Here is a 27,390-nt window from a genome sequence, read left to right as displayed (position 1 = left end):
ACCATGACGTCTTAGTGTATTACCAACAGTCACCTTGGAAACGGTGGTCCCAGCTCTTTTCAGGTCATTGACCAGCTCCTCCCGTGTAATTCTGGGCTGATTTCTCACCTTCCTTAGGATCATTGGGACCCCACGAGGTGAGATCTTGCATGTAGCCCCAGTCCGAGGGAGATTGACAGTCATGTTAAGCTTCTTCCATTTTCTAATGATTGCTCCAACAGTGGACCTTTTTTCACCAAGCTGCTTGGCAATTTCCCCGTAGCCCTTTCCAGCCTTGTGGAGGTGTACAATTGTGTCTCTAGTGTATTTGGACAGCTCTTTGGTCTTGGCCATGTTAGTAGTTGGATTCTTACTGATTGTATGGGGTGGACAGGTGTCTTTATGCAGCTAACGACCTCAAACAGGTGCATCTAATTTAGGATAATAAATGTAGTGGAGGTGGCCATTTTAAAGGCAGACTAACAGGTCTTTGAGGGTCAGAATTCTATCTGATAGACAGGTGTTCAAATACTTATTTGCAGCTGTATCATACAAATAAATAGTTTAAAAATCATATATTGTGATTTCTGGTTTTTTTTTTTAGATTATGTCTCTCACAGTGGACATGCACCTACGATGACAATTTCAGACCCCTTCATGATTTCTAAGTGGGAGAACTTGCAAAATAGCAGGGTGTTCAAATACTTTTTTTCCTCACTGTATATATATATATATATATATATATATATATATATATATATATATATATATATATATATATATATATATATATATATATATATATATATATATTACTGTAAAAGTTTAAATGTAAAAAGTGCTTTACGAAAAACTTGAATAAAATGTTAATTCCTATGATGACTTTTGTTTCTCCTTCTGATAAACCACACCGGGGTGCTTTGAGGCTTACTCCAGAACAGAGTTATATGTGAAATAACTACATTAAAACATAATATGGTGTGGGTTTTTATTTTCTGATAGATTAAACCGAGTCAGCAATTTTTAAGAGAAGTATAAAAGGGTCAGTCCTACTAGATCAAGATCTATCAAAATTTTTTAATTCCTGAACTCCGACTAGGAAAAGCTGAAGAAACGAAACTCGAAATTCAAACTCAGGAACTTGGGGTAATTTCCTCGTTTGTCCAAGTTCAGGAAGTGATATGAAAAATATGAATGTATCCATTAACAGAAATGGACAATAAAGCACTTATTTAGCTCGGAGTTAATTCATGCTGTGCACACACAAATACAGCATGTGCTTTAGAACATCCGGTCTCGTGTCCCCCTCCATCATTGGTGAAGATCATGTAGTGTAAATTGGTAGATTGGCAAAAAAAGAAACAGCTCTATTTGTAAATAATGTTGTGAGACTAAGAGGCTTAGAATAGGCATGGAACATTCTTTATGACTATAGCAGCTGTTCATAGGAGATACACATCTAGAAAATCCAGATGAGATTTAAACCTGGCCAGAAGTGTCTCACCTGATTGGTTTAAGTGCAACTTACTTTGGATCAAAATCTTAAAAAATTATGAATGTAGATGACATAATGAATGCCTACCTGTTTCTTCTGAAGGAGGAAGTACTCTGAATGATAAATGTGGTCGTTGACGGGGTCCTCCACCCACAGCCACCATGGCTCTCCAACTGAGCCGTGCACCTGAGGGACGGACACATAACCATGAGGAAGGACATTAGCTTTGGAAAGAAGTCAGCGATATGACCGCATTCTTTGTTACACCAGGAGCCATGGACGTATCTGCAGAAAGAGTTAGCGTGGCCGTGTGTGCCGTCTCTCTTAGCGGAACCCACGGGGCAGTTGTTCGCTAATGAGAGCTGAGTGAAAACACTATTGTACAACTACATAATGTTGTAATGAGTTTGTGGATGACGTCCATCCATTTGGGAAGAATTACAAGCGTCTGCAAAAACGCTCGGCAAAGAAACCCCCGAGTGCACGCAGCGAACGGAGCGCTTTGTGTCTGAAGAGGTTTGCAGAGCTGCTGTGTGTACGTTTGCACTGGGATCACCGCTAAGCTTGGGGTGTTCTGTTACAACTCTCCCAAGAGCCAAGATTGCACCACTAATCAGACACAAGCGTTCATCTTCCCGATTCAGTCATCCTTTTCTCGATGGTGCTACAAAAGCCTCCTATTCCAGCTGGGGCTGGGCTAAAGCTCAGCACTAATCTGGTCTTAATCCTCTCCTGGGCCTTTCTATCAGTTGCTGCACTGAGACAGTGTAAGTCATGTAAAAAATAAGCAGGTATAGCCGTGGCATAGGGTTCAGCTGCGGTGATTGATTAGACAGATCCGGGATTGCTTAATCTGAACATTTTCGGCCCCAATTTTTTTTTTAGCAGTCTGACTCGGAGCGAGCGCTCGCGTGAAAGATGGACAGTGCTAACAGTGTGCATATGCTCGCTTGGAACATGTCAAAGGAGTTTAAAATCATGACACAAATCCACTTCCAAGTTATTGGACTGTATTCTCAGGGTGGAAATTAAGAGGGGAAAAATAAAGAAGATCTATGACAGCACTATTAGGAGGTCTGAACAGGGTCAGATGGAAAGTTTTTGCGAGCGTGAAAAAGACTCAGGAGACTCTGAACTCGCAGGAGAAGTGAAGTGAAGTCCTAAGCAGCTGCTACTTAATGAAGTGTGTTTGTTTTCAAAAGCAACAGACTTGCTGCAGCGGGATTCGCACATATGTCTGGAGTCGGCCGAGAGCAGAGAGTTCAGGCGTGCCACACGGACAGTTCACATGAACATGCTGTTCCTTTCGAGTTGCTTTTGCAATACTGAGCTAACATTATGACAGCCGTGTCACCCATCAGCCGTGTCTGATTAATATGCCATCACAGAAGGGAGAGAAAACTAAGCAAATGTGTAGACTGTTAAAAAAGTTAAAATGAAAGAAGGTAATGAAGCAAAAAGTAAGCCCCAGTAATGTCCCAGTATACGATATGCAACAATACATGACTGGTGTTTTCTTATAGGCAAACATTCAGTGACAACATGGAGCCCTGAATTATATTATACTTTTTTTTTAAAAATATTTAATGTTGGGAAACTTTTTTCTCCCTATTTTGAAGCTAATAAGACAAATAAGACAGCTTTTTACACACACACACACACACACACACACACACACACACACACACACACACACACACACACACACACACACACACACACACACATTATCTCACCCCTCACATTTCTGCAACTATTTTAGTATCTTCTCAAGGGACAATACCATAGAAATGAAATATATTTTAGACAATGTGCAGTTTGTATAGCAGTACAGATTTACTGTCCTCTGAAAATAACTCAACATACAGCCATTATTGTCTAAATAGCTGCTGACAAAAGTACACCCTAAATGATAACAGTTGTACTGTGTGTGTGTGTGTGTGTGTGTGTGTGTGTGTGTGTGTGTGTGCGCGTGCGCGCCCGCGCGCAACAGTTGTAACCGTGCAAAGACTACAATAGAACATAGTAATGAATGTAATAGAATAGAACATAGAAATGAATGTTCTATTCATCATGTTCATGTTCTTGTCTGCTTGACAGGACCATAAAAATATATGTATCTTGCATTAAAGCAGGTACAATTTTGTGTTTCCTGTACAATTTCTCCATACTGACCACTGGATGTTCAACATGGCACCTTATGACAAAGAACTCTCTTAAGATTTGAGAATTACAATTATTGTTCTTCACAAAGATGGCCGAGGCTATAAGAAGATCAGTAACTCAGAAACTGAGTTACAGTGCAGTGTACAGGGTCATATAGAGGTTTTCCAAGACAGGTTCCACTTAAAACAGGCCTCGAAAGGGTCCGTCAAAAAAACAGAAGCATGAGTGCTGCCAGCATTGCTTTAGAGGTTGCAGAAGCGGAAGGTCCACTTGTCAATGCTCAGACCGTACGCCTCACACTGCAATAACACTGTCGGTTCTCTTGGCCATCATCCACGAAGCAAGCCTCTTCTTAAGCTGGCTCACAAGAAAGCCTGCAAACAGTGTGCTGAAGACACGCTGTCTAAGAGCATGAATTACTGGAACCATGTCCTGTGGTCTGATGAGACTAAGATAAACTTGTTTGGCTCAGATGGTGTCCAGCATGTGTGGCAACGCCCTGGTAAGGAGTACCAAGAAAATTGTGTCTTGCCTACACTCAAGCATGGTGGTGGCAGCATCATGGTGTGGGGCTGCATGAGTGTTTCTGGTACTGGGAGCTGCAGATCTTTGAGGAAAATATGTATTACAACATGTACTGTGACATTCTGAAGCAGAACATGAGGCCCTCCATTCAGAAACTGGGCCAAATGGCAGTTTTCCAACTTTAAAAAAACGACCCGAACCACACACCACCAAGATGACAACTGCCTTGCTGAGGAAGCTGAAGGTGAAGGTGATGGAGTGGCCAAGTATGTCTCCAGACCTGAACCCTATTGTGCACCTGTGGGGCATCCTCAAGCAGAAGGTGGAAAAGCGACATGTGTCTAACATCCAGCAGCTCCGTGATGCCGTTGTGGAGGAGTGGAAGAGGATCCCAGCAACAACCTGTGCAGCTCTGGTGAATGAATTAATGCAGTGCTCAAAAACACTGGTGCTCACACAAAATATTGATACTTTGGACACAATTTTTACATGCTAACTTAGGGTGTAGTCACTAATGTTGATGGTTATTTACACAATAATGGCTGTATGTTGAGTTATTTTCAGAGGACAGTAAATCTGTACTGCTTTACAAACTGCACATTGTCTACTCTAAAATATATCCAAGTTTAATTTCTGTAGTATTGTCCTTTGAGAAGATATAAAAAGAAAAAAATGGTTGCGGAAATATGAGAAGTGCACCCACTGCATGCTTACATATTTATCTGCACTGTTCAATTTGCACACTTGCTACTATTTGCACTTCTGGTAGATGCTAAACTGCACTTCGTTGCTGTGAACCTGTATTTTGCAATGACAATTAAGTTCCTTCCATCCATCCATCCATCCCTCCCTCCCTCCCTCCCTCCCTCCCTCCCTCCCTCCACATAAACATAAATACTTATTTCTACAGAAGCTCTACCACAGACTATGTGCCCTTTTCCGAATGCATGTTATTAGCCTTAGGTTACGTGAAGCTTTGACTACAAATTCCTACCTAATAGTTACTATATAAGAAAAAAAACTATTCGCACAAGCACACTCGGTCATGCTGCCTTCTAATCTCCTGGAACATTCATCAGGTTTGTGATAAAATGTCACAGCAGTCTTTTGTTGAACTATGTTCTATTTGGTTTTGAAGAATTCTTGTGATTTTATCGATTATCAGTATATTGCCTATACTGCCCACTCGTAATTCTGAGACTCGTAATTCAATAGAAGTTGACCAAAAAGAACCTATAACCATGTGAACATAATTTGGCTAAAACAAATCTTTGAATTGGCCATCGTGCCTGTGTGCTGCGGCTGTGAGGAGGGAGGCATCAGAAAAGGGGATTGAAGCACGGCCCAGATGCTGGTCATCGAGCTGAAGAAAGCTTTTATAAGATGGAGGAGTGAGTGAGACTGCTACACAAGAAGGACACACAGGGTCCATCTGTGGCTCACTACCTCCCTCTCACCCTCCCCCTCCTTTCCCACTCCACAGAACAATGGCAGCAGGTTTCAGCTATTCAAGCCCCTGTGATCTTACACATATGAGAGGAACAGACAGATTAGGCATCTTTTAAGCTTCCCAAAGCCACTGTGTGTGTGTGTGTGTGTGTGTGTGTGTGCATGTGCGTGCATGTGTGTGTGTGCGTGCACATTCATACCTGCATGCCATTTCCAGTAATGCTTAAAATGTTTCAACATTTTCTACCTGCAACTTCGTGCAACAGAGTACACACGCCAAAAAAACAGCCCCTTTTTCCGTCTGGGCCACGGTTGCTATAGTTACCTGGTCATTCCACCTGAAGTCGGGGGTGATAGTGAGGCGCACGCGCAGGACGGTCCGCGTGATCGGCTGAATGGTAGCTTCCATCAGCATGGCAGGAATCTGATGGACACACTGCTTCACTTTCAGGCCAATATTCACATGGTGTAACATGTGACCTGCAGTCAGAAACACAGCAGCTCTTTAGGTCGTCCTGTTAGGCTTTAGAATGACATTTATTTGAAACGGCGCAGGTCAGAAATGAACAATCACATGTTTAAGGGTAGTTTCACACAAACAAATGCCTCCTGAACAGCAGACTGAGCGCAATTTTATAAGAAGATGAATTTGCGTGAAAACATGATTTTGTAACTAAAGGTCTGTAACACATTTACAGTATGTGTGTGTTTGGGGATTTTCCCCATTAATTTCACACTGGTAAACACTTCACTCACTGGCTTAGAGAACTTAAAGAGTGTTTTGCGAATCATTTGAGTTGGATGTTTGATTATTCCCCCCCCCCACCCCTGCATATACGTATGCTTTCACAAGGCTTTGGGTTTTCTCCAACGCTGTGAAACAGAAAATCAAGCGACAATTTGAGCGCAATTCGATGCCCAGCCCTGGGAGCAAATCACTTTCACACATGGTGCCGGCCTAACCAGAGTTCACTTGAAGTGATTCCCAGAGCAACGTTTTCAAGTGAAGCGTCTTTCAAGGTGTCTTAGACTGCACCTGTGTCCGAAAACAACTTTGATATCAGGAGGAAAAAAAAGAAATGTGTGATGAATTCCCAAGTGCACCCTGATCGCAGAAAACCGTTGAGCCTACTCACCTATCTCATCTTTGCGCATATCTTTCAGCTTGTCCACGGTGAGGTTCTTCTCCTCCAGCCTGGAGAGTACAGTTGGAGGCAGCGTGGGGAACTGACGCAGGGGGTGTGCCCATCCCCACAGACGCTTATCGATGACCTTACATAGACTGAGCAACCTGTTGGTCATGGCTGGCCAGCGTTTCCTCAGAGCGATCTCAAACAGGGCCCTCATGATACGTGCAGCATTCTGAACACAGCAACAACAACAAAAAGACAGTTTTATTACATCGGGCAGCTTTTATAAACGGACTGCTGTATGAAGAGGTCAAATGATCGCGTTCGAGACTTTTTCATTAAACTTGAGGTCTCACGAGCAAACTCACAAGCACTTATGTCAAATTGATAATTGAGATGAGCCACGGTATATAAAGTTCATACTGATTATAGGAGGAGATTTATAAATGATGCGTACAGTGTGACTGAACAAGGATTTAATATTTCTGATTAATTCCGATTAAACTTTGCTTTGATCGACAGGCCAGGCCAGCTGTTGCATAAGTGTGGGTGGGCACGTGAGCTGGTGGTCCAGATGTTCGTCTGCCAACAAACCTCTGCTTACGCAAAAAAAAAAAAAAAAAAAAAAAAAAGGTTTTGAGCATTCGCTTAAATAATAAGATCATTAAAAACTCACACAAAAGCCTGGAATGGTCTAATTGTCTTTCAGTAACCTAATTGTTCCCCCATTGTTCAACACCTGTTGTATCTGAATTTCTACAAAATTCTGATCATACCAGAATTTTAATTTGGTTTTTGGTTTTTAAAGCCTCCATATTTTTTCATTAGTATTTATTTGTGTCCAAACCTTTCACTTGAAAGCACTTAACCACAGGGAAAAGTTATATAAAAAAACAAACAAAAAAAAACCCCAAACAACACAGACTGCTAATAATATATAAAGCTGATTTACTGTACCTGATTAACTAGCAATTATTGGCAAGACCATTCTGGAAACACTGCTACAAGCATTTACATTTTATGAAATGAGGGCCAACACGGGAAGGTACTGTAATTCAACAGCATGAGTTCAAATACTGTTTCATTGAACAGCTATTAAAATCAGGTCAAAAAGTCAAGGCTGTGTGTGTGTGTGTGTGTGTGTGTGTGTGTGTGTGTGTGTGTGTGTATATATATATATATATATATATATATATATATATATATATATATATATATATATGTGTGTGTGTGTGTGTGTGTGTGTTAAATAATTAAAATGTCTATTAATGCTGAACCTTAAATCACATTTAAAAGCTATTGTATCCCCCCCAAAAAAAAAGAAAAGAAAAGAAAACCCAAAGGGCTCCCCCAGCCCCCACCAACGTTATCTCTTGCCCATGTGGATGTGGGCGCAATCGCAGGCAGAATCACCAGGGAGGACCTGGATTTAAAATTATATATGTTTTAGCCAACAGTGACGGTCTTTGCAGGAACCCCGGGCCGTTGATCTGAAATCAGCCGAATTAGGAGCAAAGAGGGAATTTGCTTGAACTATCTCAACTATTCGGCCACATGGAACCAGTTAGAGAAGAGCTGGAGAGATGGCTTCAGCAGAGGATGTGAAGACAGAATGGGAAGCAGACATGCTACACACAAAGGCCTTACCATAGAGGACTTTACATAGGGCGAATGCTTGCAATTGTCCAAGCAGTTGCATAGAAGCAACGATGTCGAAAAGATTTTAATTGTGAACATAATCTGTTAACTTTTTTTCGGGAAATTTCAAACATGCCTGTCATATGCCATCTTAGATATCTGACATAGAATTATGACCAAAGACTTATACCTCAATGTGTTTTTCTTTTTTTTTGGTATGGACAGTTCAGGCCTAAAAGTAATCTTCTAAACTGATAGCTATAATTGAACTAAAAAAACAAACAGACGGCACTGTGGATAGCCTGTGTACCCAGACCTTTCAACAAAGCCTGCTTTAAATAGAACACCGGCATTAGACAACTTGTTTCCATCGCCAGCATGCTGTGGTCTGATCTTGTAACAGTGAACACCGTTATACTGGGCAGCATGCAATTGCATCAGCAATTAAGCAACACACTGTGCTGTGAAATCACAATAAATCACAAAACAGCTGATGTAACCAAGCAGCTAAAAGACAAGCTACAGGAACGAGGTGTTGCTTTCACCTGGCGCTCAGTAACTGTCAGTCACACTGAAAAGTTCAGTAACACTTTACTCGAACGCTGCATCATGACACTGACTTATACCCTGTCAATAACTGTCAGAACAGTTTATAAACATAATTACAGCCTGTAACTGGATGAATATTGGATAGTTATAGTTTTATGAATATTTGTAAAAAATACCAGTAGGTTGCTTTCACAATACAGAAAAAAAGTAAAACCCCTGTCTTTTATGGTGAACTGACTTTCTTCATTATTCCTTCATCAACGCAAGGAGGGAACACCCTGGTCTTTCCCAGCGCACCGTTCACACACTCATGCATATGCTATTTCACACCTAGGAGCAATTTTAAACAGGAAATCCACTTATCCCCTGCAACTGTAACACATTATTACATGGACAATCCTGTGTTTTTAATCAGATCTACTTATCCCAGCTCCGGTGTTCACACAAAGATATTCATACAAAATATTGTTTCCAAGGATGAAACCTGGGCTCCCAATAAAAGATCTAAATAAAAAGCTCATTAATATGTTTAGCTTGGCAGAAATCTCAGGGAAGCTTGATACACTTCCCTCATCTCTGGGCACGTCTGTTAGTTACCTGGGCCACATACGACAGGTCAGAGATGAGGGAGAAGCTTTCCACCTCGCCGCGCCCGATGTAGGTCTGCAGCAGTATGTTGATCTTGCCGTAGCCATTCTCCACTCCTCCAGCCGCCGGTAGCTCACAAAAGGAACACAACAACTGGTCCAGTTCCTCCAGTTCCTCGTCTCGTACCTGCACGCGGCACAAGCCAGTTAGCCGTGACGCTTCACACACTTTCACATGAAGGAACATAAGGTGTGAGTAAACACTATATTTCAGAGGATCAAATCCCTCAATGCAATGCGCTCTCTTACCTTAACCTGTTCAAACTCCTCTGCTTTAGAGACGATACTCAGAATGTCGGCTTCTGTTTTTTGAGCGTTGAACAGATCATTAAACGTCTGTGGACATATTGTTAAGACATATTTTTAGATCGATACGTGATTCTTAACAATGCATGGTATCAATTCTTACAGGTGACAAAAATGTCAAATCATAAATACATCCTGCCTGATTGTTACCATGATGTAGGCCCCAAATGCTCTTTAAATCTACTTCAAAACGGAAAAAAAACCCTTCAAAAACACTTTTGAAAAGAAAAAAAAAAAAATCTGCTGGGTACAATTCCATATAAACTCCTCAAACATTCAACAATCTAACTCCTGGTATACTGTATTACACTGAGCGTCTTAGATAGTCCAAAAATTGGCCATGAGTTTGTGAGCATGACTGTGTATGCAGCATCTATTTACGACAACAAGGCCAAGCATCTGAATGAGTTTTTTTTTTTTTTCTCAACAGCTTCGTGCCTGTTTAAAGTGCATTTTAAGTGTAGTTCGGGTATACAAATGTGCATTTGTAAGGACTACCATCTATACTTGTGCCTTGTTAAATGAGTAGCATGCAGCTCTTTGATGCAGGAAATGCAGCGGGGGAAAAACAAAAACAAAAAAAACACTGCTATAATGAGAATGAGATTCGTTCACGCAACAATTCCTTTTAAAACTAAAACACGACATTAACACAAGCAAGCAAACAAAGCAATCGTGCGTCAAGCAATGAAGCAGTAACGATTCAGTAAAAGTCCATTTATTATTGAATAAATGAATACTACATCGAATTTAAAGACCAAACTCGAAACTTTGCTTCCTCTTACATCTGTGATACAAAACCTCGCAATAAATGACCGAGACAAGCGACACTATAACTAGAAGTCACCGAAACAACTATCATCATCATCGCTCAGTGACCTAACAATCTCAAAAAATGGAAAATAAATTCGCCTGAGCATTAACCGGGAAGTTCTAAAGTATTTGGGACCCTTTATAATGGCTTAATTATATGTGAATGCACTCCTTTCCTCACAGAACATTCATTATACCACTGAACAATTTCTATGTACGCTGCTTTAATCAATTGAATGAATTTAGTTATTGCAGAACATTACAACTGGAAATGCTCAGGAAGGCAATGGCAGAGAGCGCTGGTGCCTGTGCTGAGTGTATTTCATACCAGACATGAATAAGTCGTTCAGTTCATAGCCATGAACCGCAGTAAAAGTTGCTACATGTTCGTGAGAAACAAACCACAATCAGCAACCCGTAGGCTGCTAATCTGAACACAAGGTAAGGAAGGAGAAACAGAACCTTTTTAGCACAATACCTCAATGGTGTTGTATTTTATGTAGAAGTGGCTGGCTGTTCTACCAAGGTCTGTAGAAGCAAAATAGCCAGTCCTCTCATCAAAACGGATCATCCGAGCTTTATCCAGCTTCCGCCCGGCTTCTACTACTAGCTCTTTCCTGTAGAGTTCCAGCCCTGGATCCATCTATAAAAGAGTTTAGTGTTTATTACCAAGAGGGATTCGAGTGAGAACTACAGCACCATCATTGTACTGGTGAGAACTGAAATATAAAGAGTAGAGAAAAAAAACCCTGAGCTAGAGCCAGATGAATGCGAGGTGTACTACTGTGTACCTGGTAGGCCTTGTGGTTGATGCCGTAAACAAGCGGATTGGCTCTCATTCGTACATAGAGGTAGGTGTAGCTCAACCACTTGACAGCTTCTTCAACGTTGGTCACAGTTCCCAAAGCGATCTGATAGGTTGGGTAAACAGAAGATGCATAAGATATGGTATAAACACATCGAAATGCAACGCACATCAGCCAGTGCCACACAGAGTGGTTTTATACACCTCATCTCTTTGGTGAAAAGAAATGGCAAAGAGCTGTAACTTATTATTCGATTGCACCACCTTGTGGACATTTCTGATACTTCTAGTTCGTAGATCGTTTTATTGTTATTAGAAGATGCTGCCACCGTGTGGGAGGATAAGGGAACAACAAATGGACCCCTCCAGACTCTTAAAATCTACAGAGCCCATTGTAGATTATATTATATTATACACATGATTTAATTGTGTTCTAAGAGCCTCAATAATAACCGCTTTGATAAGGATGAAAACGGATTATGATTTCCACCACTGATAAGAAAAATAAATAAATACATAAATCCCCCCCCCCGACCACCCTCCTGTTTGTTTTGGGGAAATCGAGTGATTAGGTATGTACCTCGGCATTGAGGTTATCAGCCAGGCTGGCATGGAACTGACTCTCGATGGGGTTCTGTTGTGTGAGGAGGGTGAGGTAGTGGCTCAGCTTGTCGTGGGTGGTGATAATGCTGCCCTCTCCATACTTATCAAACTGAGGACGGCCAGCACGTCCAAAAATCTGCATCACATCCAAGATGCCCAGATCCACCATAGTACCCCTCTTTGCATCGTAGATCTGAGTACCCTATAGCGCAAGGAAGCATGTACAATCTCATCAGAGAAAGAGAAAAAGTGCTACCGGGATTTAAAAAAAATATATATTTCAGGCATATTCGGCGATATTTCCTACCTTAATGATGACTGCATGAGCGGGCAAGTTGACACCCCAGGCTAAAGTGGCTGTGCACACCAGGACCTTTAAGTAGCCTCTGGAGAACATGTTCTCCATGAGCGTTCGGTCCTGCCTCAGCATCCCAGCGTGGTGAATCCCAAATCCATCTGGAAACATCTCCCTCATCTGCTTATTCCGTGAGCGCTGTACCTGTGGAGTTTTATATAGATTTATCCACGTGTAGTGCACTGGCTATGCATTTGTGTATATTACAACCAGGGAACATATTAAAACATATTTCATAATTTAACGTGCAAGAAATGGCATTAAATCTATTCACAAGTAGGCAAATGTTATTCTCACTACCAAACAAAAAGAAATTCGAAGTTATCATTAATGCTAAAGTCATTATAACCTCTGTCACGTCACGGTAGCTGTTTATTCGAATACCTTCTGATTTAGACAAATCCTGATATTAAGCCCTAATAGTATGTTGTTGAATGATTTTTCTAACAGGTGTTTGTGGGATGCCCAAGGTACATTTCCACATCCATTAGTCACATCAGCAACGTTGCTTGTAGCAGGTCCATGTGCACCGATACCATGAACATGCTCCCGTACACAGGATGCATTAATCAGTGAGGTGATTGAGATGTGTGTTGTGTTGACTGGCAGCACGAGTCGTGACCTCTGCTGACAGTAATGGCCTCCCCATCAAAAGGTTTTATCTCTATCTGCCTCACTCTAAATTGAGGTCAATGGCAACCAGGCCCCATTGGCTTTCAGAGGAGGGAGAAAAAAACAAAAAAAAAAAAAACACTGCAGACAAAATATCTCTCTCCTTCTTCTTCAGATCACACGCGGAATACCAACTAACACAGACCTATCAGAAGGCAATCTCGCTGCACTCGCGTGTGCATTTATGCACCTAGTGGGTGTCTTTTTTGTGTGCCGTGTTGCTTTAAGAGTTTCTCCTCCATGTCCTTTAATGAGGACTATTCCCAATTCCGCAAGGATATGTTCCTTCCTGATAATCAATGTGCTGATCCACCTTCAATCAAAAAGCTGCCTGTAATAAGCTGCTCCTTGCCTTTGGTGAGTCGCGCATTTTATTTCTGCTTTTTTTTTAATGAAAGGATCCGGGTGCCATTTACACTATTATCTCTGCTTTAAACTCTTACCGCTGGCAGAACACTGATTGTTGCTTCTGTTTTAAGTTCCTTTATTAATTGCTCCGTCACAAGATGTTTATCCTGGTTACGGATTCCCGTTTACGTCTGTTGCATACTTGTTGGACCTTTTGTTTTGTAACAAGTTGGTCTCTCAGGACCTGTTTAAATGCCTGTATCTTTATCCCCGGTCTCCCTCCTACAGCATAATGAGAGTGCTTCACTCTGCTTTCAGTTGGCCTTAGACACAGCCAAAGCACTGCAGAGAAAAACATAGCCAATGGGCACAAAAACACCAGGCCAATTCCAGCTCGAGAAAGCCAAGCTCCAGCTGCATGCCCTCATTTCGGATGTGGGGATGCCGTTACAATGCAAAAACAATCCAAAACAAAGTCAGTTTTATGCCCTAAAAGCAGACAAACACTCACATTCACCTCCTCATTCATACAATTATTCAACTTGCCAATCATGAAGCAGTAAGAAATTGCAAACAGTTTTGCATATACAGGTCAAGATCGCCACTTAAACCACACCGGAATATGGAAACAAAAGTGATCTCACTGAATCATTGCATGGGTGTTGAGACCGGTTACATTTTAGGCTTAAAAGTCTATGGTTTCCATGAAATAGTGTAGGATTGAAAGACATCCAGTGAATGCGAGCAACCTATTGGTAGCTCAGTGGTTAAGGCTTTGGACCTTGCATCGGAAGGTCATGAGTTCAAATCCCAGCAACAAGCTACCAAGCTACCCCTGCCACTTGGCTACCCCGTGGTAAGCCGAATGCTGTCAATTAATTGTAGCCCTGACATTTGTGTAAGTTTTTATACGATCTATAAGCTGTGACAGAATCGGTCGGAAATTCAGCGAGAGCGGGATTAAACAGTCCAGCGTAGGGCTCTACTCTCTACAACCACACTGAACAGAAAAGTATCTAGGCATACACAACACATCGAGGTTGCAGAAGACCACTTCGAGTTCTATTTCTGTCATGAGCATGCTCTCCAAACTCAGCGATGATCAGAAAACTCTGTCAGGCCTGATGAATCTCCATTTCTACTCTTACTGTTGCTAATGAATTTGGCATGTGAAGTAATCATAGCGACATGGGCGATCGCAAATGAATGTTTCGAACACCTTGTGCAAGCCATGTTAAAAAGTACTGAGGCTGTTCTGAGAGCACAAAAAAAAAAAAAAGTACTAACCAAGGATTAAGTAAGGGGTGAGTGCAGAGTACACATGGTAGAGGCTGGCCTACTAAAAACAACCCTAAGTGCATTTACTTTTACATTTCCAGCATTTATCCACTCAATCAATGCTTTGTAGTCTCTATGAAAAACACATCTGCATGCTGGAGCTCATGCTAGAACAAATGGATCCCGGGCTACAATACTCTAGAGAGTGGTGAGAACAACAAAACAGTACAGCAACAACAACAAAAAAAACACTATTCTTTTTCAATTTAATTCCTGCTCATTTATTCGCTTACTGAAAAGGTCTCCCTTGTACAGTGTATCCTGTATATATTTATTTTACACAGCCAACACTCACTATAGGAATTTCTTGGTGTACCGCTAACTATTATCTACTGCAACGGAAGCCGTAGTTTCAAATCATTAATTAAAGCTTTGCTGCTGAGATTCCTCCGTGTGACAGCTTTCTAGCGGAGACCGTCAGCCGTGTTTGGAATATTGATTAAAACCGGTCAGTAAAACAGGATTGGATTCATGGATATTTGTTTGTCTAGCCCTATCCAACCCGAGTCATATTGGAACTGACGTGAACGCTCCCTAAAGTTATAAATATAATGTGAATATCTTGTATGCGCCACAGTCAGACACAGCATGAATCAGCTACCCTGAAGGAGAGGCCGAATGGGCGTTGGAAAATAAAAACAAGGCGATAATATGCCCTTTGCGTGACCTATCCTGAGGACTTCGCTCAGCGGAGATCCAAATCTCAAGCCTAGAGAGTATGTTCATATGTCGCACCTAAACCCTAGAAGATTGTTTGCGGAGAACCTGAGGCATACCTGTGAGCTCTGGCCTATTCTTAGTCTTGGGACATTGTTTAATCCTGCTTTAATGAATTTTGTTTACGATTCATTCTTGTTCATTTTGTCATTAGCTATTATTTGTGCCTTATACATTTTTTGACCTTTTAAACCGTTGTATGTTCAACACTTTTCGATAAAAAATGAGAAGGCTACACAAAGATGAATAGCCTTGCTCTAAACGCGTTTCGTGCCATGACTATGGTTATTAAGTGCTCTATTACCGTACATTACCATAATGCTCATACGAGAACATAACATTTCCAATTACATTTTAATTATTATTGCCATCTATCTGACTGTCTGTTTTGTAAACAGCCAACTGGTATGCGCGGGGGCAGAAGGCAGGGCCTGCGCGCTCTAATTGAAATGCTTAAGATAAGGTTTACTTTGAGATGTCAGAGAGCATTAAGGCTATGTTATGGGATCCTCGGTTGAAGCCAGGCAGGGACAGCCTCCTCTCTTCACATGCTGGATTCGAGGTGGCAGCGCATCAGCTCTGCGATCAAGCCTGATTACGGCTTGCTGTAGAGAGATCATCTCCCTATGCGGTATGCCGGGGCAGAGCAGTCCACAGCAGACACCGCTGATTACCTGTTCCACAGAATAGAGCAGAAAAGACACCCAGTACCACTGCAAAGGGACACTACAAAGACACCGAGCATGTCTGGTGTTCAGCATCATCATCGGGCTGCAGCCTGCATCACAACGGCCTTCTTCAGCAGCATCCTTCTGACTTCTAATTACTCAGGAAAAAGGAAATTCACACACCAAAGAACTCATCTCATTCTTAAATTAGCAGAGAGAAAGCAGCTCAGCACTGGTTTGGGGACTGCTGATAGTCATAATATTTCTACTGATGGTTTGACAGAGTCATTACTATTGCATGAGAGGAGTGGGTGAGCATGAAGGGCTGCCACTCAAACACGCTAACATTCCCGCTCGCGCTCTCACTCAGGCATCAACACAAACCTTCAGCGGCAACGCAATTCTGATTTTAATGATCTAAGCATTTATTCGTACCTTGAGGTTACATTTTTGTTTCAATCTGCAGTGCACAAAAAAAAAAAAAAGACGTGACCATAAGATTTGTATGCACTTTTTGAACATCCCATTCCACATTTAGTCCTCGATTGCTGTTATAATTAATCTCCGCTTAGATGTTCCACTGGATATTGGAACGCGCTGCCGTAGATTTTAGTTCATGCAACCACAAGGGTGTTAGTAAAAGTCAGGTACTAATGTAGCGTGAGGAGGCCCGGGGTGCAGACAGCACTCCAATTCCTCCCAAAGATGTTCAATAGAGTTGATGTCAGAGCTCTATAGAAGCTACTCAAGATCTTCCTCTCCAACCCATGTAAACCATGTCTCGTATTGCGTACAGTGATGGATTTGGGTCTCCTAGTTCAAATTGAAAGCTACTGCCTCCAAACACATCTCAAACAACTGTGTGCTTTCAACTTTGTGTAAGCAGTTTGAGTAAGAACCACTCATGGGTGAAAAAATTAGGTTTCCCAATACTTTTGTCCATATAATGTATATCAAGTCAGTGTGCAACTTATATTATACTAATTTAGAGACGTTTAATGGTATCTGGCATTGATCTTGACTCTGCCTTGTTCTCATTTGGACTCAGTCTTGACTTGGCCTTGACCTCTTAAACACTTACTCTTGGCTAGTCCTGGTCTTAGACTTGTATTGGACTTGACAATGGCTGTCTTGACTTCAACAGTACCAGCTGAGGCTGTGTAGGAATTGCATAATAGCTAAATATAATAATATAGTAGTTTTTTTTTTTATGCCATTGCATCATTTGAGGAACTACTCACTGTACAGTGTATTAGGAGCTCTGTAAACCTGCACATTCATGCAGTTATCAAAATCAGCGAATCAAGTGGCAGCAGCACAATGCAAAAGAAAATATGTAACTTCATCCACAGTGAGAAGAAAAGCACCGACCTGTACGTGCATAATCTTCTGCATTGTGCTGCTGCCAAATGATTGGCTGATTGGATAAGTGTAAGTGTACAGGTGCTCTTGTTAAAGTAACTGGTGAATGCATACATAAAGGCTTTTATATAATAAAACTTTTAATAAAGCTTGAGTCTTGGCAGTCTGACAAAAAAAAAAAAAAAAAAAAACCTAAACAAGGTAAGCAGTTGGAGTCTGCGAGGAGTTTATTTCTGGATGTGTGTGCACATTCAATGCACCGTTTCACTCTGCTAGGGTCATGCTTTGGTCTTTGGAAGCTGCAAACAGACAAGAACGTAGCTCACCTCGACAGCAGCTGATAAAGACCACCTCAGGTGGCGATGTAAAAATAGATGTAAAAAAACTCCAGGCAATATAAATTAATGAGCTAAAGCCTGTACTGCAGACGAGTCTCGGACGGCGGGGGGGCTGAGCGGACGGACGGAAGCTGACAAGCGTGTTTGACTACAGAGCGACTCGAGCATCACAGAGGAAAACTCTCGGTCTGCCGGCGGCGCCTGCCATCTCATCCATCCATTAAAAAATCTCCATCAGAACTCCACCCGAGCAGTCCAGCTCAGACACCAGGCTTTCATCTACATCAACGCATATTCATTACTGCAAATAAAAAAACGACCGCGACAGGATGCTGCCTCAAAAAGCCCATCTCCGTCCAATAGGGAATATGAGTCACTACTGCATCGTCTAACCATCAGTCTCACCCCAAAGCCTGTCTCACTGCAAGAATCGAGTTTTTACTACCTGATAAGCACACAAAGACAGAAAAAACAAAAAAACAAACAAAAAAAAACACGAATACAGCTACAGCTGTTCAATTGTTGCCTACTACAGCTTTGCATATAACCTTCAGAGCGAATCTGGGTGCAGACACAGTTCCCGAACACTAGATGTCTCCTGTCTTCCATCTTTGGACAAACGAAAAGGAAAGCGAGTGAGGGAGTGCTGAGAGACATGACTGGGGCAGAGGGCTGAAAGCCAGGGCTTTACTCCAGGAAGGCGGCTACTGAATTAGGGATCTGGAAGGCTACTGTAGAACAGGCAGGAAACACAGTCTGTCTTTGAACGGGGTTGTGGTCATGGTTGCCAGATCAGCCAGGTCCCTGAGAGAGGGGCAAATTCAGGGCACGTTTTTTGTTCAGCCCTATCCCAATTTTAGCCCGTCTTGTCAGCTTCGTGCCCACAACACGCAGCGCAGACTCGCCTCCCCCTGTCACCGGATCAATGACCCTGCTGTAGGATGCATTTCTATTGTAACCTACACACCTCTTCTAGCCAGTACAAGGTCCCTTAAACAGGCTTTAGTGATTCCAAACAGCTCAAGGGGGAGCAGGAAGCTTGTGCAGCACAGAGGAAATTTGTGTAATGGGGTGATTTTTACCTGCAACAAAACGTGGTCTGTTCTCGTACAGAAGATTCAATGTTCTACGCAAAGCCTGTAACCGCGGGCTACGGTAAAGTTACAAACATCAGCCACGACTCTTTTACTGTCTCGCTACATAACCGCAGCTGCACTCTCGACTTGAGCAGCGTCGTGGCATATGCAGCGCGTTAGCGATAATAGGTCGCTGTGTGCTAAGCAGAATAAATGGGGTAGGAGTTGTGGCAGAGACTCGGTCTGGAATTCCCATCCATCATTTCTATTTATAGACTCAAGTCCTTCAAATGGCTCGTTCTCAGAATCCTGTATAGAGTCATGTCCGGCATTGTGGGGTTGGGGGGTGCATGGGGGATGACGTATGCATTCACATTTCTTTCATCGTTTGCAGTTCCGTAGATGAATTTATCCTGATATAAACCAATGATATACAGCAATTGGAGAAGCAGCAGGGATGCTGGTTTGTTCAAGTACTAGAGGGGTCTAATTACTAACATTAAACACAATTTGAAAATAAGGGCGTGTGAGTGTTTTTAAATGCATTTGATTTGTATGGTGTCTTTCCAGCAGAGCAGCAGTAGCCAATCAGGTACACCTATGAGCTCATGTATGCAGAAGAGGGCAAAAAGTCTTTTTTTCTCTAATCGGTTACACGGCATGCAAAAATGCATAGTGGATTCGGGCGTCTTAGAAGAAGGTGGCTGTGGAGAAAAAGATTGTGGCAATGTGTTCTCCATATTGTTATTTCTTAAAAGATTTTTTTCCACATCTTTTTCCTAAACTCTATTGGTCATTTCAGCATTCTGAGATGAAAAAGAGATTGACTGCTTAGTTCTGATCAGCAAGGTCATGTTCATCAGTGCCTTTTATAGCTGTTGAGTATGATAACGATAAAACTTTCTTTCGGCTTCTCCCGTTAGGGGTCGCCACAGCGGATCCTCCGCACGTTTGATTTGGCACATGTTTTACGCTGGATGCCCTTCATAACGCAACCCTCCCCATTTATCCGGGCTTGGGACCGGCACTGAGAGACCTTGAGTATGATAACGATAAAAAAGGATAAAAACATGCTAGAAGTGCAGCAGAGGTAGCAATGCAGCGTGTTTAAAGGGGTAGTGGACTGCACAGACACCAAAGGCTTTTTAGGATAGATTGCTATAGTATGATGTAGGATGAGTCTAGTAGGATGGGGGGGATGTGGACATACAATGGAATGGGAAATGCTGGTGTAAAGAAAAAAACAAACCGATAGATAGATAGATAGATAGATAGATAGATAGATAGATAGATAGATAGATAGATAGATAGATAGATAGATAGATAGATAGATAGAGAGAGAGAGAGAGAGAGAGAGAGAGAGAGAGAGAGAGAGAGAGAGGCATTTTAATCAGCATTTTGAAAATGTCAGCAGCGAGGTGACTGATCATACACTTTAACTAACCATGACACTGTAACAATCCTAATTCAAACCCAACGAACGTGTGTACACAATAAATGCCAGTGTAGACAACACAAATAATACAAACAAGGGCTGTCCTAGATACCGCCTGAAGAGAAGCTTCTTTAATCCTCTGTGGAGAGGAATACTTATATAAACTTATTAATCAGACTATTTACAATATAAGGGCTTTGGGTTGCATGTCATTTATATATTTTCGTTATATATTTGTCTACAGCATACGCTTCCCCTCTCTCTCCTCTCTGTTATGCCATCTCTCAATCTCTCTGCCACGCGCGCACACATGCCTCGTTTCGAAATGCACTTAAACGCCCATGCACATCCCCACTCAATTAGAAACTTTTGCTATTTAACAGAAAGTGCTCTGTATAGACAGCGGTGTGATAAACCGCCATTATTACCGCTATTTCCCACTATCACTTATTCAAGTGAGTGCATTAAGATATTTAAGCCTGATTGACAGCCTCTTCAAGCTAAGTGACGGAGCAAATGAATGAACGGCGCGAGGGAGATATGTAGGGCGCTCACTCCTAACTTTTAAAGTGAAAGAAAAAAAAAAAGAAAGAAAAGAGGCCAAATTATATAATTGACCTTATGTTTGTACTGCGCAGGCATACGGAGGATTAAAAACAGATAAATATTAATGCGGGGGAAATTTTCATAGGCAAACAAGCGGTGGAATATCAGAAAATGAGTGCTGCCGAGATAGGCGCGCCCGTGTGATTGAGGCCAGCGCAGGCCGGGGACGCGAGCCGAGGAAAGTGTTTAATCCGTCTCAACCTTTATGAGACTGGTGCAAACCGGTGTGGCATGAAAAGTGCAACACGTCCAAGCCCACACCCGAAAACAACTCGTAAAACACAATCAACCGAGCTCACTTTCAGTCTGGTCTCGCAAACAAAAATGAAAGTTTTCCGGAAGTATGGCATGACATAAGCATCGAACAAAAACAAAAAAAAGAAAACACATTTTCGATAGCTTCTGAAAGAATCCTGAAGTTGGTCATGCTTGTTGTATGTAAAGAATACCCTCGCTGCTCCATCTCTGTGTTCGGGAGCAGAAATGAGAGCGACGAGATGCATTGCGTTTATTTATACCTGGCTCATATAAATAGAAAGCGGATTAGAGAAGACACTGAAAGAAGCATTTATCTTGGCAAAGCCTCTGGGATCAAGGTAAAGGTTATTAAATGCATCACTCTGCCTTATGTTGGGAAATTTAAATATAAAGTTAGTGTGCGACAAACTCTCCTGAGAGAGAACCAACCCCACCTCTTAGTGTTTATCCATCCCCGATCTTAGCGATAAAAAACACATATATACTGTACACACACCACCATAATCATTAACAAATTGGTAAAACTGGTTTTAAAAGGTGGAAAAAAAAAGTGCTTTCGTGGTTAGTTATCTTAATGAAAACTCAAAAAATTTTACCTTTAATTGAAAGATATTTACCACAAAAAAACACAAACAGCCAAAAACAAAGCATGACATGTGGAACAATCATTCATTGCGATTTTTTTTGCCAACATAACTATAGAACTATAGAACGAGCTGCAACAAATCTGAGACTCCTCAACGATTCTCCCCAGTCGTCTCTTGTAGACTTCTTCAGCTCACTCCACAGGTTTTCTGTGAGCTTTATGTGAGGAGTTAAAAGCTTCATTTTGTGCTCCTTGCCAGAAGCAGCCAGATGTACATTTGCTGTCTCCTAACAAGACTTTTGGATGAAAACCTGCCCCACATGCTTGCAGATCCCCCCCCCTTACAGTAAGGATCTCTTCATCTTTCATTTCAACACAAAAGCCACCTTCAGTATTTGTTTACAAAAAAACTAATGAGACTTTTGTCTCATGTGACCATAGAGACTTGGTTTAGAAGTTCCAGCAGCATCCAGCAAACTCTGGGTGCATATGTTTGGAGTTGTAGGTCTTTTGGTATACCAATTGAACAGTTAGTGTCATAGAAGTGGCATCTAATTGTAGTTTCGGTGCCTTCAGAATGCTCCAAACTCTCTAACCATGATTCTTAGAAGAGAGTCTGAGAGCAAAATACACCTCCAGGTAATCCTCTTCAATACATTTGGGTATCTGATGCCATTTATCCAAAGTGGATAAATTTATCCCGGTTTCACAAACTGCATACCAAAAAAACTGAGCGACATAACATTAGACCAATGAAATTGCCGAACTGAAACGAAAAAAAAAAAAAAACGCACCTCACCTGTGTTCTGAGCTGCACGGCATCGGAAGAAAAAACTTTTTAAACGCACGACGATGCCAAAAGATAAACTCTCAAGAGAAATAGTTGTGAAAGGAAGCAGGAAGACAGTGAACAATGACTTTCTTGGTTGGCTACTGTTGAGTCTGGGTGAAGGGAGAGCTCGCTAACTCCAGTTGCAACAGAAATCATAAAAGCACAGACAGGTTTCCAAAACTCGTGCTTTTTTATTTTTCTTGCCAACATCGTTACGGGTTAGTCAAAGAAAAATGAGCATCGGAAATTAATAAGGACATATTCCTCGGTCTTGCACACATGCAGTAATACCGGAAAAAATGCGGCGGCAGGCTATTCCTAAAATGCCGCAATGCTCATAAAGGAGCCACAACATATTTCACCCGTTACACCGTGTTACAGACACTGTCTTTCGTTAAAGCCTGTGAAAAGTTCATTAGTTTCAGTGTAGACACCTGCGGCTTATAGACAGGTGGGGCTAATTTATGTTCAAAATAAATCTGTGTCAAATTCATTGGGTGCGGCTTATATATATGGGTGCGCTTTATAGTCCGGAAATTACGGTACTCATTTATACAACGGAGCAGGTGAGAGGTTAAGGGCCTTGCTCAAGGGCCCAGCAGTGGCATCTTGGTAGTGCTGGAATTTGAACTCGTGACCTTCCAGTTAGATGGCCAACATCATAATCATTGAGCTATTCCTCCCCTACAGCTGCGGTTGTTGAAATCCTAATGAATACATTCATTTCAGATTATTGCGGTGGATACGGTCATTTTCATTGGCATTTCCATCCTCGTATTTGAGTCATGAATGACCACTTAAGAGTTCCTGAACTCTCAACTGTATATTAGAAAAAAGGCAATGTGCTTCGGTTACAATTTTCTCTTGAATATAAATAAAATCTAGAAATATATACTTGCTTATTTTAACTAAAGGTTTCAAGTTCTTTCATAACTCACATAATTGAGTTTATGTGAATTAAACTCAAATCACATTCACAGACGTCATATGGTTCTCAAACACGAAGAGCTACTAGACACACACACACAAGCGCACATACAAGTGAGCACACTCTCGCAAATAATTTGCTCTTAGACAAACACACGCCCAGACTCCAGGCTGGACCTGGATGGAGGTGTGTTTAGGTTTGTCATGTTTGTCCAGTGAGCACCATTAACCTGAAGAGAGGAGAACAGAAGCAAGGAGCTGCCTCTCCAGCTGCTTATTGATCCCCTCGGCCTGCGTGCAGTCAGGATGAGTCTAATCCATCATGGGCCGCTTCTGCCTGCGCCTCCGCGGACAGATCCTAATGAAGCCAGAGCTCACTCTCTACTGCACAGCATCTTTCTCTCTCTTTCTCTCTGCTACCACCCAAACCCATCTAGTGCTGGAGGGGACAAACGCTGCTCTTAACACACACACACACACACACACACACACACACACACACACACACACACACACACACACACACACACACACACACACACACACACACACACACACACACACACACACACACACACACACACACAAACACACGATTCAACCTTCTCACAGCTGCCACTCCTAAACACCAGACCCACATGTCTTCCCTTCTGATGGAGCACAACGGCAAGATGACAGATGGGAGAAACTGAAGATAGAAGTCCCATTTTACTTGTGGTTTTATTGAACAGTATGTTCTGTACTGAAGAGAAAACACTAGCTGCTTTTAGACACTTTTGACAAATCCTTTAATGCTCACAAGTGAGAACATCAAGACAATTTTCAGCGCTGAACTCCATTTCGCAGAATCTTTCGCTAAGATTTTGCGCTTTCAACAGACCAAACAGAACCCCGTATGAGGTCTGCACAGATACACGCTTGCCGAATGCAAGCTGGTTCGGAGTGTCGCTATTGTCCTCGATCGAGAGTAATGAGATCCCGTCTAAATCCAAAATTTGCTGACCGGGGAAGTGATGCAGGGAAGAAAAAAAAAACAAAACAAAAAAAACAACTGCAGCCTCAGCCTTCTCTGTTCACTCAGATTACAAATAAGAAATGTTTCGAAATGAAACCCAGCACCAGGCCACATCACACTTATCACAGTCACTTAGAAAGAACAGATCTTTCACAATAGATGGGTTTTGAGAATAATTGGAGCGACTTATGAAGTCAAGAAATATAAAATTTTTATCGAGGAAGTAAAAAAAAAAAAATCTTTTTGAACAGAAGAAAGAGTGCACAGAGATCACAGAGTCGCTGTAAGACCAACAGGCAGAGAGGTTTCTTGGTAAGGCGGTCAATAATGAATGCATAAGCTGTCTGGTCTAAAGCCTTGTTGATTAACTCTGAATAAGCAGAGCACTTGTGCAGAAAGCCTGGCACACGGCAGCTGAAGTGGTGCACGGTGCCTGATCTCGCTGCCAGTAGGTGGGGTTTTCTGTTAGACTAAGCAGCTGGCCTCTACACCTGAGCTGAAGGCTGTGCCCTCAGCAGATTTCTAATTGTCTCTGCTCACTCTCTAATGTAGCGGTATGGGAAAAGTTTAGCACTGCGTCTTCAGGCTTCATTTCCGACGAGGCCGCGACCACTTGGCCTCCCTCAGACTGTTTACCGCTCACCCCCCTGAGGAGTGGAGCTCGCGAAGGTGACTGACCTCAATTTCTCTTCCTTTCCTCTGCACTGGAGCTCATGAATAAGTGTTCATAAATAACTTTCGCTCTTTTCCTCCACGGTCAAAGCTCCGCAGAATCACCGGGGCGAGTTCGCCGCCGATTCCGCGCAGGGAAGAGAGAAAAGCGAGTGCGCCCGAGCCACTGCCAAAGGGAGGCTGTTACAAATTAAACACACACTTATCTAGTGCCTGACCGCTGTATACTCAGAACAGTCGACTATCACAAGAGAATATTGTTTACCTTCTCGAAAACGCAAGTTGTGGTCGACATTTTCGCAACTTTTCCCTTTTGAAATGTACACACACATACCACACACACTTCCACTGTAATTTTACAGTGAAGAAAAGATCGGTAGTGCCGCGTACCTGCTTTTCGCAGTTGCCGTAATCGGGTCCATGATCCGGCTGGAAGAATAACGACTCTCCTCGGTTCTTGGCCATCTCAATCATGGTCATGGCTGTGCGCACAGTGGAGTTACGAGCATGGACAAAAACCATCACCTGAAACATACACACAAACACAATACAAGGGGTTAAATATTATGGCTTGTTACATGGGAAGGTATAGTAAAGATGAATTTTGACTTAAAATACACGTAGAAAGATCCAGGTTTATAGCCAAAGCTTGATGTTCTTTTTTTTTTTTTTTTTTTTACAGCAAAACCTGCAGCTTAGTTTGATTTGAAGTTGCATAACAATAATCCAATTCAAATCATTTTTATTTGTATAGTGCTTTTAACAATGAACATCGTCTCAAAGCAGCTTTACACAGATACAATACATCCCACAGCGAAATAGACAAAGCCTAATGAACAATCACACAGTGTATTTAATGAATGAATGTTGACTATAAACATACACTCATGCGCCAAATCAAATATGCGGATTACAATCCTGAATTCCGTACAGGACCGGGTTACCAACTACTGCCACAGGTATCGTTAGCCAACAGGCTACCATTGGAAATTGGGCTACTGTTGGCCGAAGGAGGAGAAGGAGAGAAGGAAGGAGCAGTGAAGGACAGTGGAGGTTCGGGTTGGTACTATGACTGGTAAAGGGAGAGAGGTAGCTGATATGTTGTGTGTTCAGGAGACCAAGTGGAAAGGGAGTAAGGCCAGGAACATTGAAGGTGGGGTTTAAACTGTTCTTTCATGGTCTGGATGGAAAGAGAAATGGTGGGAGGAAGGTGTACCTAGGAATGAACGATTGGGGCAGACTTTAATGGGCATGTTGGTGTAGGGAACAGAGGGGATGAGGAGGTATGGTTTTAAGGAGAGGAATGTGGAAGGGCAGATGGTGGTAGATTTTACTAAAAGGATTGAAATGGCGGTGGATTGACATAGTTAATAAAAATGATGTAACAGAACATTTTTGCTTTGTTTACAAGTGAATACATTTGCTCAATCATGGTTAAAACTGATAAATCTGTACTTCTAGTGACCAGTGAATGACTCTCAAAGCCTTACTATAATTCCATTTGATCTATTTGGGGTTTTGTTGGTATCACTCAATTCTATCTCTATCAAATTTATATTCAAATAGAAGAGACAATAATAGCTTTAATGCACAATGGATAGTAAACAGGTCTCCCAATTTGACAAAAATATAAAACAAGTCGACGAAAGATAATAACTACTAATGTATTATAAGGCATTTATTAAACTGTATTATTATGCAACAAATAATGCATTTGTCCAACACTGAGTACCTGAGAAAACTAAATAACTAATCTTCTGTGTTTAAGAACCTGTGAAAATTAGGGTCAAATAGCAAATCGAAAGCATTTAGATTTTTTTGATTTATGTATCTGTTGACACTACAAAAGCCAGAACTCCCTCTCCCTCCCTTTCCCTCTCCCTCTCAGCAAAAAAGGAGCCTGCATCCTGCAAGACGTCCATGGCCACAAGGGGACACAGCAGCATACTGCAACATCTTTTGTGAAAGGACAAAGGAGTGTAATTTTTCTATTATACTCAGACTGCCCTTGCAAACCAGTCAATACCCTAGACAAAAACGATCAATAACAGAAATACAAGACATTTATGAGAGGGAAGCA

At 41.9% G+C, this 27,390-nt stretch overlaps 1 protein-coding gene across 4 annotated transcripts in view; it reads right to left on the bottom strand.

Annotated features, from left to right (window-relative positions):
• Window positions 1-27,390, bottom strand: part of ascc3 (activating signal cointegrator 1 complex subunit 3) — a 162,678-nt gene that overhangs the window by 31,447 nt on the left and 103,841 nt on the right. For all 4 annotated transcript variants that reach the window (XM_083550585.1, XM_083550583.1, XM_083550582.1 and 1 more), the window contains exons 14-23: window positions 25,701-25,835; window positions 12,413-12,604; window positions 12,083-12,307; window positions 11,489-11,608; window positions 11,176-11,340; window positions 9,828-9,914; window positions 9,529-9,705; window positions 6,751-6,976; window positions 5,940-6,094; window positions 1,562-1,660 (exon numbers count right to left, since the gene is read on the bottom strand). In XM_083550585.1, the coding sequence (XP_083406711.1) occupies window positions 1,562-1,660; window positions 5,940-6,094; window positions 6,751-6,976; window positions 9,529-9,705; window positions 9,828-9,914; window positions 11,176-11,340; window positions 11,489-11,608; window positions 12,083-12,307; window positions 12,413-12,604; window positions 25,701-25,835 (1,581 nt within the window). The remainder of the gene's footprint in view (window positions 1-1,561; window positions 1,661-5,939; window positions 6,095-6,750; window positions 6,977-9,528; window positions 9,706-9,827; window positions 9,915-11,175; window positions 11,341-11,488; window positions 11,609-12,082; window positions 12,308-12,412; window positions 12,605-25,700; window positions 25,836-27,390) is intronic.

The sequence above is a fragment of the Silurus aristotelis genome (assembly GCF_946808225.1).
Source record: "Silurus aristotelis genome assembly, chromosome: 1".
In the NCBI taxonomy this organism is placed as follows: Eukaryota; Metazoa; Chordata; class Actinopteri; order Siluriformes; family Siluridae; genus Silurus; species Silurus aristotelis.
The sequence above is the reverse complement of the archived record's forward strand: the minus strand, read 5'-3'. Positions and strand labels throughout refer to the sequence as shown.